This window comes from Procambarus clarkii, chromosome 20 (assembly GCF_040958095.1).
Source record: "Procambarus clarkii isolate CNS0578487 chromosome 20, FALCON_Pclarkii_2.0, whole genome shotgun sequence".
NCBI classification, from domain to species: Eukaryota; Metazoa; Arthropoda; class Malacostraca; order Decapoda; family Cambaridae; genus Procambarus; species Procambarus clarkii.
Window position 1 is genome coordinate 31,692,001 of NC_091169.1, and position 14,559 is coordinate 31,706,559.

Here is a 14,559-nt window from a genome sequence, read left to right on the forward strand (position 1 = left end):
TGTGTGTGTATCTATATGTATGTGTATAAAGTATATATGGAAGCTGATCAGAATTACATTTCACCTTTGTAAATGCACATTAATGACACTATGTAAAAGACACATCGAACACTTTATGTAGGGCGTACGTAAATCTGTGTATCTATGTATTTACGTATGTAGGTTAGCTTAGCATTTTAAAAGCACCGAATCACCTTCTGTGGTTGATTGTTCAATAAACCCCTGAACTATATGTTTAACACATCTCTAACCCTGTCCATGGAGGACAGAAGAAAATGTATATATGCTAGTTAGCATTGTAAACGTGTGGCCACGTCTGTGGTAGAAAATAATAATAAAAAAAAAGGCTGGCATTTAACCGGGCATTTTTGGAGATCCGAACAGGGGTCTCCTCAATGCAGGCAACGAGGCTGAGAGGTCACCTGCTTTCTGAGAAGGGGCAGCAACGACACGTGTTCCATTAGTTATCCACCGAATCAATTAGGTGTTTATGAAGGAATAAATCGTCAGGACGTGTAGAATCAACATGATTGAGATCAAAATACTTAGTCATGTAGCAAAACCAAAAAAGACTGAAACGTATTACCACTGGAAGGAAGCATGTAAGTGCGGAGGGGATGGCGCCAAGCACCCCTAGAAAGAGAGGGGGGAGGGGGGTAAAAGGCGAAGTTGTTACAGTGATAGATGGAGCCACTCCAGGTGATGAGGTGGTCACCACTGGGGGTTGGGGGCTCAACCCTGCCAGAGGTGGAAGGGGAGGAGAGATGGGTAGTCAAGAAAGTCAGAGAAGCGGCTTGGTTTGGTCCCAATGTAGTGAGGGCTAGAGAGCCCGGTCTTCCATCATAGTCCAACTCGGAGGCCTGGTCGCCCACCCCACGAGTCTGAGAAGGTAAAAAGAGGGTCAGATATCGGTATATAAACAACAGGAAAAAAATTCATCAACGAATAAGCCCCCTGTGCCACCATGGAGCCAAAATTAGGTGATAGGACACCCGCCAAAACGGGACCCCCCTCCCCCCCCTTGGGGTGCATGATGGGGTATATGCCCGGGAATCGCCACCTTAAGAACCGTCAGTCTGTCGAGATCGGGCTCAGCAACGAAGGCAAAGATTGACAATAAAAGCGTCCCCTTGCTCGACAACGTCAGGTACCACAGTTTTACAGGTGAGAGAGTGTGCCTCCCCAAACACCCAGCGTCAAAACAGAAGAAGATATCTGAAAGAATAATCAAGAATAGCAAAAAGTCGGCGACAAATAGCAATCAGAAAGGAGAAGGTGGGGGGGTGGAGAAGAAACCTGAAACACAAGGAAAAGTAAAAAGCCACCCAGCACAATTAGTGAAGGCGGCAGCAGGAGCATAAGGTTCAAAAGGACTGAGGACTGTCCTCTGGAGCATCACGCCTCTGGCAGCCGCCCACCAAGCCCCCTCACGACGGCAAAGGGAAGGAAAGGGAAGGGGGAGATAGACGAATAATTCAAGGTGGGTGGTGTGATAAAGAGCTCAACAAGGTGGCTATTGTGATGAACAGCTTAACAAGGTGTATGGTGGTGTGATGAATAACTCAAGGTGTATGATGATGTGGTGAATAACTGAAGGTAGGTGGTGTGATGAATAGCTCAAGAATGTAGGTGGTGTGATGAATAGCTCAACAAGGTGGGTAATGTGATGCATAGCTCAAGAAGGTGGGTGGTGGTGTGATGGATAGCTCAACAAAGTGGGTGGTGATGAATAGCTCAACGTGAAGGGTGGTGTGATGAATATCTCAACAAGGTGTGGTGGTATGATGAATAACCCAATGTGGGTAATGGTGGTGTGATGACTACCTCAATAATGTGGGCTGTAGTGTGATGAATAGTTCAACAAGGTGGGTGGTGGTGTGAATAGCTCAAGAAGGAGGGTATAGTGCGATGGGTGGCTCAACAAGGTGGGTGCTAGTGAGATGAACACCTCAACAAGGTCAGTGTTGGTGTGATGAATAGTTCAACAAGGTGGGTGGTGATGTAAATGACTCAACAAGGTGGGTGACGGTGTGAATAGCTTAACAATGTGGGTGGTGGTGTGATAAATAGCTCAGCAAAGTGGGTGGTGGAATGAATAGCTCAACAAGGTGGGTAGTGGAATGAATAGCTCAACAAGGTGGGTGGTGGAATGAATAGCTCAACAAGGTGGGTGGTGATATCATGAATAGATCAGCAAGGTGGATGATGGTGCATTGAATAACTCAAAACGGTAGATGGTTTGATGAATAGCTCAAAAGGTGGGTGGTGGTGATAAATAGTTCAACAAGGAGGGTGGTGTGATGAGTACCTCAACAAGGTGGGTGGGGTGATGAATACCTCTCCAAGGTGGGTGGTTATGGTCATCAATACCTCAACCTGATGGGTGGTGTGATGAGTACCTCAGTAAGGTGGTTGGTGTGATGAATACTACAACAAGGTGGGTGGTGATGTGTTGAAAAGCTGAGCATGGTGAGAGGTGGTGTTAATACCTCAACAAGGTAGATGGTGATGTGATGAGTGGCTCAACAAGGTGGGTGGTGGTGTTAGTAATTAATTATCAAAATAAGGCACCAAACCGGAAGGTTATGTAGTCCCATCAAATGTGCGGAATAATCACGGAATAATCATAGGGCGCAAAATATCACTAAGGATGCCAATATGAAAACAGAAACGCATTAGGCGAACGATATAAAAGTATCCGATTCACCAAGAATTCTATCAAGGGACAAGTAACCGCAAGGGTCGGTCGGAATGCAAGATACACGTTCGTCCTGGAAGTCAGGACATTCAACAAGGATATGCTCGACTGTAAGAGAGACAATGCAGTTTGCACAATAAGGAGTAGGGAGGCACTCCATTAAATGTCCGTGAGTTAAGCGTGTATGGCCAATACGCAACCTCGCCAGAGCCGTTTTCCACCACCGGTTACAGTGGTAGGAGGAAGGCCACGGGGACATACAACTCTTAACAGCACACAGTTTGTTACCAGTAACAGAAGACCAACAACCTTGCCAATGGGCAAGGATGGAGGAATGAATAACTGGGTAAAAGTCAGAATATGGAAAACCTTTACAGGAGATGGGATATGTGGAGATAGCTTCCTTAGTGGCAGCGTCCACACATTCATTAAAGGACACACCAATATAGCTGGGAACCCAGCAAAACTCCACTGTCTTAAATTTACTGGAGATATAAAACAGTCAAAACTGCATCTCGACTACCACCGGAGTGACTGGATTAAAGGACTCCAGAGCCATGAGGGCATTGCGAGAGTCAAATACACCAACAATGGAGGATTGACAGCAAGAAAGCAGTTGACGAAGAGCACAGAGAATAGCATAAAATTCTGCCGTGAAGATGCTAGTCTCCGGAGGCGACACATACAGGTGTGATCAGGAAAAACAACAGAGCAGCCTACACTGTCTTCAGACTTAGACCCATCGGTGAAGACGGAAATGGAGTGGGAGCGTGAGGAAAAAGTGTTCAAGGAAAAGGCTTTTTCGAACTGTAGAAGGGGTAAAAGCTTTTGTCACTTGGGTCAGGGTTTTACCAAACTTAGGAAGGGGAACCCTCCACGGGGGCAAGGAGGGAACAACACGCAGAGAAATATTGGTAACACTAACCGAAAGAGAATTTTGAAGGCTAGTCAACTGTACAGAAAGAGGGAGGTAGTGAAAGGGAACAGGGACCACGGGAGGGGCAGAAGTCAAAGCACAACATAGGCGGGGGTGGGTGGGTGAGAGGATGTTGTAAGGACCGCACAAAGTAGCAAAGACAGTAGCAATCATGGCGGTCCTTGAGAGACAGGACGCCGGCTTCAAAATATAGACTGAAGGTAAGAGTAGAACGAAAGGCACCTGAGCCGAGGCGTAACCTAGTATGGTGCAGAGCGTCAAGACGGCGCTGAGTAGGAGAAGCAGACGAGTAAACAGGGCATCTATAATCGAGTTTAGACAGAACGAGAGAGGAATGTAAAGAGAGGAGCGTGCATCTATCAGCTCCCCAAGAAATATGGGACAAGACCTTAAGGAGGTTAAGGGCCTTAGAACATTTAACTTGGAGATAAGAGATACAGGGCAACCAAGACAAACGAGTGTCAAAGATTAGCCCCAAGAGCTTAACAGAATCTTCGTACAAAGTGGGATGACCATAAAGTGGCAGAGGGGGACGAAGAACGACCTGCTTCCGAGTAAACGTCATAGCACAAGTCTCAGAAGTAGAGAACCTGAAGACATGATTGGTGGCCCAAGACGACATGGCATCAATCGCAAGTTGAAGGAAAGGCAAATCATCACCTCGACAGCAGAGGGCAAGATCGTCGACATAGAGAGCGGACAAGATGCCAGAGGGAAGGGAGGAAAAGAGACCATTGAGGGCAACCGGGAATAGTAGTGCTTAGAACACTACTTTGGGGTACACCTTCGTATTGCCGAAAAGAGGCAGAGAGAGTGGTACCAAGCCTCACTCTAAAGGAACGACTAGAGAGGAAGCTTTGGTGGAAGAGAAGATTACCACGAAAGCCAAAAGAACGAAGTTGGGACAGAATATGGTATCTCCAGGTGGAGTCGTATGCCTTTTCCAGGAAAAAAGGACAGCAACAACGGAGGTCTTCGCAGCAAATAGGAGGTCTATACAAATATAGACCTCCAAGTTCACCAAAACATCAGTCATGCGTGGCACTTGCGAAAACCAAGTTGAGAAGGGGAGAGATGGTGATAGTGTTTAAGAACCACATCAGACGGACATTGACCATGCATTCAAAAGAGTTTGCAGATTCAACTCGTGACGACAATGGGGCAGAAGTCCTTAGGGGGATGACCCCAGAGATCCCAGTTTTAAGAACTGGGAGAACAACCGCATCGAGCCAGCCCTGAGGGACTGACGACTCCCAGACAAGGTTATACATATTCAGTAAATACTGAGACGTGCATGGAGGAAGATAGCAAAGCATCTCACAATGAATGTCATCTGAGCCTGCTGTCATAGAACCACAGAGGGTCAGAGCAAACTGAAGTTCGGATTGAGAAGGGATCATTATAGGGAAATCGGATATGAGTACGGAAATCTAATGGATGAGATTCAAGAGCGGCCTTACGAAAGAGGAAGGATTGAGGAAGGTGAGAACCGAAGCCAACAGCCGAAAAGTGGGAACCCAGTTCGAGCGCGACCATCACTGGATCCGCCACAAGAGTACCACGGAGGTGAAGGACCGGTGAGACATCTGGAACAAACTTATCCGTAATCTTGCGGATTTTCTTCCAGATCTGTGGCAGAGGAGTATCACACGTAATGGTGATGCCGTAAGATTTCCAATCAGGGTTAGAGGGCATGGGTAAACTTAGTAAGGACGATAAAGTTAAGGGAGCGGGAGGACAGACCAGAGGGGGACGGACAGGGTCAAGAGTAAGAGACAACAGAGAGGGGTGGTCAAGAACAGAAGGGGAAAGGGGGGGGGGCAGAACCAGGGAAGCGCACCTCAGCAAGGGCAGCAACCGAAAGAATCAGGGGACTAAAGGAACTTCCATAGCTGGGACAGGAGGCCCAACCACCAAAATGGGAGGGGGACGCTGTGATAGTGGGGGGCGAGGAAGAAACCGATGCCTTCTTACCCACCGGGGAGGTGGAAGAAGAGGAGTCAGGCTTATGTTTCTGACTCAAATAAACAGGTATAAGCAGCAACATACTGGGCAACAGACTCAATTGTCTCAACAGAAGAGGAACGGGAGTGAACATGAAGATTGCGGGAGTAAACATGAAGATTGTGGAGAGAATGATGGGACAACAGCCTGGACAGACAGGCGGTGTGTAGGGTCAATGGACAGGGGGGAGGGCTGAGAAGGAAAAGAGGGAAGACGGGAAAGAAGACATAGGAGACATAGCAGACTGGGAAGGAAGGAGGGAAACACCAGATGGAGAACCAGGAGGACCCGGTGGTTCAGAACAGAAGGGAGCAGGTGAGGTGGTGGTGGGTGTATCCCGGTATAAAGCCTGGAAACGGTCGAGACTGAGAAAGGAGGGAAGGGTGAGAAAAAGGTCGAACGCAGAACACGAGCATCACGTTAGTGAAAGAGGAGTCACGGTGGACTTGGCACCTTGCTTCAGGAAAAGACAAACAAGCATGGTGCTTCAAACTTAGTATGGCTTCCTCAAATTTGTAGTGTATACACTTGCGGGAGAAGGTAGAGTGGGCATCACCGCAATTGAGACATCGAACTTGGGGAAAAGAGCACTCAGCCTTAGAATGATCTTAGTCCCAACATATGGGGCATAGGCACGCCACACTTATGCATCTGAGGGCACCATGTTCAAATTTCCAGAATTTATTGCAAAGCCTAGGAGAGGGAATGTATTCCTGAACGGAGCAACGGGCACTAGCAAAAATTATAAAGGCTGAAAGGTCATGCCATCAAGTCATTTTTACAACTCGAAGAGGCGGACGACGATGACCACAAGGGGGTCGGGTGAACGTATCAATCTGGAGGACAGAATGGACACGGGCTTCAAGGATATGTTTAATATCCTTTTGTCAGTCTTTTATGTCCCTAACACCAGTCACAACATGGTGTGGGAGGATAAGTGCCAATACTGGCATTTAACCGGGCCTTTCTAGACATCCTAACTGGGTCTCTCCAATGGTGGACAATGCAGCTAGGGGCATAGCTGCATCCTGACAAGGAGCAGCGACGACGCGTGTACCAAATCGGCTGGGATGTGTTGAACGTATTAGCACTGGAAGGGATTGTGCGAGGGTGAATGTGGGGGATTCGGCGTCGAGCACCCCCAATGAGAGAGTGGAGGTGGGTGGTAAATGGTGCAGTTGTCACAATGAGAGAAGTAGCCACCCGAAGTTATAAGGTGGTCACCACAAGGGGCTTAAGGCTCAATCCTACCACTGAGGAGGAAGGGAAGCAGAGGGGGGGTTAGTCAGGCGGGTCCAAGGAGTAGCTTGGTCTGGGCCAAATGTAACGGGAGCTACACAACCTGGTCTTCCAACAAAGTCCAACTCAGGAGCTTGGTCGCCCACCCCACAAGCCTTAGAAGTTATAAGAGGATAATTCAGCAGCATAGAAACGAGGAGGTAATAATTTCATTTACGAATGAGCCCCCATACCCCACCATAGAGCCACAATTAGAGGATAAGGACACCCAACATGAAACAAGCTGAGGCCCTCTAGGGATGCATCATGAGTATACACCTCACAATTGCCACCTTATGCACCATCAGTCCATCGAGATCAGGTTCAGCAACGAAAGGATTGACAAAAAAGCGTCCAATCACTCACAATGTAGGGTTCCACAGTTTTACGGGTGAGTGAGCGCCTCCCCAAACTCCAGGGCGTTAAAACAGATGTTCGAATGAAGATTCAAGAATGGCAAAAGGTCGACAGGAAAGACAATGAGAAAGGAGAAGGGGGAGGAAAAACGAAACATAAGGAAGAGAAAATAGTGACCAGGACAATTAGTAAAGATGGCAGCAGGAGCATAAGGCTTCAAAAGGACAGAGGATCGTCCCATGGAGCACATTACATCCCGGTAGCCGCGTACCAAGCCCCCTTACAATGACAACAGGCTGGAAAGAAAGTGGGGATGGGGGTGACATCAATACCTAACAAGGTAAAAGGGTGGATTGTGGTATCATCAATACCTCAACAGTGTGTGTGTGATGTGATTCATAACTTAACAAGTTAATGAAAATAAGGTATTGAACAAGGATTTTTTTATTATATCAGGTCAAACTTTCACATTAGTGACAAATACATTTCAGAGAAGTAAATTTCCCTTGCAATAGACATAATTAAATGTTACTAAAAAGTGTCCTTTTTAACAAACATGACTACATATTTAGCAGTACATGGGAAGAAACATTTTGTATAATAATGTTATGAAGGTTACAATCTTGTTGAACACATGTGATCTTTTTACACTAAGTAGGGTGGGAACATTTTGTATAATAATGTGTTGAAGGTTAGAATATGGTGGGGGACACGTGGTCTTATTACACAAGTGGGTGAAAATACAAGTAATCATATTGTTTATATAACAAATTATAAGACTATTATTAGCTCTGAAAACAATACGACATTCATATTCCAACTGAGTTTTTTATGCAATTAAAACTGAACTAATTAACATAATTTATTGCATACTATCCTTTAAAAAATAATCCTTTTCAGCCAAAATTACAAATATATATTACTTTTCCTTCAGGAATTCAAAACGTTTATTGAATATTGCAAATAGCCATTCTTCAGAAGTGCTTGAACATAATACTACAATATGAACATATATTTTTGAATGAGATATGTGCAACACCGCTTTTGTTTACAAATAATATATCAAACATTATATATTTGCAGTCATTGATAATTTAGGCCACGTTATGTCTTTAGTTTAATTCTTTTCTGATTAACTTATATTTACGATTATTGCACTTAAGTGGTTTTGTAATTATTTCCATGGAAACAAATAAATCATCAATCTTTTGAAGGTTAATAACATTAGACTTTCTTCTGACATAAAACTAAGGTGAGAAACATTGATCTTTCATAAACCTGATTCTTGCTAGTAGGTGCTTGTCCCATTTTCTTCTAAAACATTCTTTCATGGTCATTTCTTCCTTGATTCTCGTCAAACTCTTCAACCTTAGCAATCTTGTGCAACGCCTTCTCTAATGTTAAGCGAACAGCACACCTAAAAAAAATAACAAATCAGCTAAATTTCATAACATACTCGATAATTAAAGGATAAAAAAGGTATACAGCAAACTGTTGTAGTCATAATATCACGATGGATATCACAAACATAAAATGGGTGTAACATGTTATATTTATTCCTGCAAATCACATAAGGTCTGTTAATGGAACTCTCCTCCTTTGAGGAGACGGACTTATGTGGAATCCTCTCCCAGATACATCAACTTTGAGATTGCCTCGGGTGGAATCCTCTCCTAGATATGTCAACTTATTAAGTGTCAACGACTTCATAGGGCACTTTAAGCATTATATATTTCAGACGTAGATTTTGTTAAGAGAACAAGTTACACGGTGGCAAATTATTGCATTGAAAAATATTATGTAATGAGTATTTACCCAGCAGGAATATAAGGAAAGTAGTTAAAAAAGGATATGACAAGATTTATAATAGTCAAAACTATTAATGAAGTTTGTAGTGAGGGCATGTTAGCAACTATCTAGAGACGGAACTCTGAATATTGCTACTCACTAGGTGGCGTGTGGCGGTGCACTGAATGTATCCACCACGTGGCGGTGCACTGAATGTATCCACCACGTGGCGGTGCACTGAATGTATCCACCACGTGGCGGTGCACTGAATGTATCCACCACGTGGCGGTGCACTGAATGTATCCACCACGTGGCGGTGCACTGAATGTATCCACCACGTGGCGGTGCACTGAATGTATCCACCACGTGGCGGTGCACTCAGTGTACCCACCACGAACCCTGTGGTCCCGGGTTCGATCCCGGGCGCCGGCGAGAAACAATGGGCAGAGTTTCTTTCACCCTATGCCCCTGTTACCTAGCAGTAAAATAGGTACCTGGGTGTTAGTCAGCTGTCACGGGCTGCTTCCTGGGGGTGGAGGCCTGGTCGAGGACCGGGCCGCGGGGACACTAAAGCCCCGAAATCATCTCAAGATAACCTCAAGATAACCACGTGGCGGTGCACTGAGTGTACCCACCACCTGGCAGTGCACTGAGTGTATCCACCATGTGGCAGTGCACTCAGTGTATCCACCATGTGGCGGTGCACTGAATATATCCACCACGTGGCGATGCACTGAATGTATCCACCATGTGGCGGTGCACTGAGTGTACCCACCACCTGGCAGTGCACTGAGTGTATCCACCATGTGGCGGTGCACTGAGTGTATCCACCATGTGGCGATGCACTGAATGTATCCACCATGTGGCGGTGCACTGAGTGTATCCACCACGTGGCGGTGCACTGAGTGTATCCACCATGTGGCGGTGCACTGAGTGTATCCACCATGTGGCGGTGCACTGAGTGTATCCACCATGTGGCGGTGCACTCAGTGTATCCACCTTGTGGCGGTGCACTCAAGTGTATCCACCATGTGGCGGTGCACTAAAGTGTATCCACTATGTGGCGGTGCACTCAGTGTATCCACCTTGTGGCGGTGCACTCAGTGTATCCACCATGTGGCGGTGCACTCAAGTGTATCCACCATGTGGCGGTGCACTCAGTGTATCCACCATGTGGTGGTGCACACAGTGTATCCACCACATGGCGGTGCACTGAGTGTAGCCACCAAGGAGCCGGTTGGCCGAGCGGACAGCACGCTGGACTTGTGATCCTGTGGTCCCGGGTTCGATCCCAGGCGCCGGCGAGAAACAATGGGCAGAGTTTCTTTCACCCTATGCCCCTGTTACCTAGCAGTAAAATAGGTACCTGGGTGTTAGTCAGCTGTCACGGGCTGCTTCCTGGGGGTGGAGGCCTGGTCGAAGACCGGGCCGCGGGGACACTAAAGCCCCGAAATCATCTCAAGATAATCTCATGAAAAACCATGTGGCGGTGCATTGAGTGTATCCACCACGTGGCGGTGCACTGAGTGTATTCACCACGTGGTGGCGGTGCACTGAGTGTATCCACAACGTGGCGGTGCACTGAGTGTATCCACCATGTGGCGTGTACTGAGTATCCACCATGTGGCGGTGCACTGACTGTATCCACCACGTGGCGGTGCACTGAGTGTATCCACCATGTGGCAGTGCACTGAGTGTATCTACCACGTGGCGTGTACTGAGTATCCACCATGTGGCGGTGCACTGAGTGTATCCACCATGTGGCGTGTACTGAGTATCCACCATGTGGCAGTGCACTCAGTGTATCCACCACGTGGCGGTGCACTGAGTGTATCCACCATGTGGCGTGTACTGAGTATCCACCATGTGGTGGTGCACTGAGTGTATCCACCACGTGGCGGTGCACTGAGTGTATCCACCATGTGGCAGTGCACTGAGTGTATTTACCACGTGGCGTGTACTGAGTATCCACCATGTGGCGGTGCACTGAGTGTATCCACCATGTGGCGTGTACTGAGTATCCACCATGTGGCAGTACACTCAGTGTATCCACCACGTGGCGGTGCACTGAGTGTATCCACCATGTGGCGTGTACTGAGTATCCACCATGTGGCGGTACACTGAGTGTATCCACCATGTGGCAGTGCACTGAGTGTATCTACCACGTGGCGCGTACTGAGTATCCACCACATGGCGGTGCACTGAGTGTATCCACCACGTGGCGTGTACTAAGTATCCACCATGTGGCGGTGCACTCTGTGTATCCACCACATGGCGGTGCACTGAGTGTATCCACCACGTGGCGTGTACTGAGTATCCACCATGTGGCGGTGCACTCTGTGTATCCACCACATGGCGGTGCACTGAGTGTATCCACCACGTGGCGTGTACTGAGTATCCACCATGTGGCGCCCGCCAAACACACACCCAAACTACGACGTTGGTACAACGTTCGAACAAGTTTTAACACCTCCTAACCAGTTATAACAACAAATATAGCAAGTTGTAACAACGTTCTAATACGTCATAAACACGTTAAGCCAAGATGTAACAACTTTATTACAAGTTGTAACAAGCGGAAAATAGAGACAGTTACGGTTTGTGTTTCCAGGGCGGTGCACTCTGTGTATCCACCACGTGGCGGTGCACTGAGTGTATCCACCACGTGGCGGTGCACTGAGTGTATCCACCACGTGGCGGTGCACTGAGTGTATCCACCACGTGGCAGTGCACTGAGTGTATCCACCACGTGGCGTGTACTGAGTATCCACCATGTGGCGGTGCACTCTGTGTACCGCCACGTGGTTGATACACTCAGTGTACCGCCACGTGGTTGATACACTCAGTGTATCCACCACGTGGCGGTACACTGAGTGTATCAACCACGTGGCGGTACACTGAGTGTATCAACCACGTGGCGGTGCACTGAATGTATCCACCACGTGGCGGTGCACTGAGTGTATCCACCACGTGGCGTGTACTGAGTGTATCCACCACGTGGCGGTACACTCAGTGTATCCACCACGTGGCGTGTACTGAGTATCCACCATGTGGCAGTGCACTCAGTGTATCTACCACGTGGCGGTGCACTCAATGTATCCACCACGTGGCGGTGCACTCAGTGTATCCATTAAGTGATGATGCACCGAATGTATCCACCAAGTGGCAGTGCACTGACTGTAACCATAATGTAGCGGTGCACTAAGTGTAACCCCAAAGTAGCAGTGAACTGAGTGGAACCACAAAGTAATGGTGTACTGATTGTATCCGCCACACGGTGGGGCATTGAGTGTAATCACATAGTAGCGGAGCACTGAGTGTAACCACACAGTAGCGGTGCACTGAGTGTAACCACAATCACCCTCAGCTTCCAGTTGATCATTTCATGTAACAAAACCAATTAAGGTCTCAGGTGTTGCACCTGAATAGACAACCAGAGAACCTGAAATTGTACCATGGAATAATCCAACAACAGCTCGAAAACAAATTCATCGAAGTTGTAACTAATGATAACTCTAAGGAGAGACACTATTTGTTACACCACGTCGTACTGAAAGACTCGGTTAAAACCCTGATCAGGATAGTGTTTAACTTAGGTGATAAGACAAAACAAAATAGTGTCTCGTTGAATGACTGCCTTCAAACAGGTCCAAGCCTAACACAAGGGCTATATGATGAGCTGTTAAAATTCCACATAAGTATTTATGCATACACGGCCAACATAAGTAAGGCATTCCTTATGGTAGGTCTCCAAGAAGAAGACTGTAACTATACAAAGTTCCTATGAATAAAGGAGCTTAAAGAACCAAACAGTAAAATAATCACATACAGGTTTGCATCAGTTTTGCTCGGTGCTACTTCTTCACCATTTCTGCTCCAAACAACTTTAGATATGCATTTTAAGAAGCCTTATAGCCAAAATAAAACTGAAATTAGCAACAACCTGTATGTGGACAACTTCCAAGGAACTATCAGCAGAGACGAGAAACGCTATATATGATGAGGCCACTCGAGAATTGTTGGGAGCAAATATGCTTCTCCAGTCGTGGGCCTCTAATAATGTCAAATTAAATCAACTGATTGAATCAGAATTTCCTGATTACAAGTACCCGAGAAGATTAAGGCACTAAGTGTCGAATGGGATACAACTTCAGATCCGTTGACCATCAAATCAACGGAACTAGATACCACCAACTTAACAATAGGGAAACTACTATCACAAGTCAGTAAGCCTTTCAACCCCTTGGGACTAATAAACCCCATACCAATAAAGGGAAAGTTGATCATGCAAGAATTCTGGCAAGCCAAAAATAGGTCAGGACAATTCCCTAACAACTGCCTTACAAGAAAAATGGCAGTAACTAACAACGGATCTAAGTGTCCGAAACAACCAAGCTTCCTCGTATCATGAAGACTAACCAGCCTGTCAAGCTTTATGTGTTCTGTGACACCCCGGAAAGGCATATGGAAAAGGCATATGTTACCGTAGTATATCTAGCATCGAACGAGCAGGCAGCTCTCTCATGCTTGGCTTAGATCCAAAGCTAGGGAGGCACTGTTAAAGAAACGGTCAGTGCCACAGATATAATTAACTGCCCTACTGTTAGGTGTCAGACTGGCTCATTATCTGACCAAAACTTTAAATAACCTCCAATTTGAAGAAACAGTGGTATGGTCAGATAATGAAGTACTACAGTGGGTGAGAAATAATAACAAAACTCCCTACGTGAGTAACCGCATTACGGAAATCCAAAAATTGTCAGCAGGGTACAAATTGAGATATATACCCACCAAAGAGAATCCAGCTGACTACCTCTCCAGAGACCCTGACTTTACAGCAATTAGCCAAAGCTGAGAAGTTGTTCAATGGATTTTAGTGGCTAGGCAGTGACCAGTGGCCTAAATAAAAGCCACACGTCATTGTAACCAATGTTACTGTTCCCACTGAGACACCAGAACCACCTTGGATCTTGGCAATTGATCCTAATCAATACTCTAAACTGAATAAACTACTAGGTGTCACACAAATGGGTGTTTGTTTCCTAAACAAAATAGGAATCAAATATCAATTCCCTTGTCCCTTAACCCTCGGGCCGCTAGGAGTCGAAATGGGATTAACACCCACAGGAGCAACAAAAAAAAAATCCCATTTCTTTTCTTTTTAATCTCTTTATTTGTGTTCCCTGAGTACGGGAAAAATAATAAACAAATTTAATTGCACTTACCATTGACGTAAATGAGCCGAGAAGATAGGCGATGACGTCACGCCTCATCTTCGCTGGACCGTTGTGCGCCCGGGGTGAGTCACCGCGAATTTATTTTCGCGTTATTATTTACAGTATCTATGGCGTATTTTACACCCATTTTTTTCACTGGTGTGGTTCAATATGTTCTCACATGAATATATATTATGATAAAACTGTTGTCAATGTATATTGTATCCACATATTAGTGTCACAAATATTTGCACAAAAGTTTTATTTCTCAATAAAATATA

The 14,559-nt window shown here is 46.2% G+C and overlaps 1 protein-coding gene across 2 annotated transcripts in view; it reads right to left on the reverse strand.

Moving 5' to 3' along the window:
* Positions 1–7,702: 7,702 nt before the first annotated feature.
* The window catches only part of LOC123755563 (kinesin-II 95 kDa subunit-like), a 49,008-nt gene continuing 42,151 nt past the window's right edge, over positions 7,703–14,559 (reverse strand). For both annotated transcript variants that reach the window (XM_045738322.2, XM_045738321.2), the window contains one exon: positions 7,703–8,691. In XM_045738322.2, the coding sequence (XP_045594278.2) occupies positions 8,644–8,691 (48 nt within the window). In that variant the 3' untranslated portion in view covers positions 7,703–8,643. The remainder of the gene's footprint in view (positions 8,692–14,559) is intronic.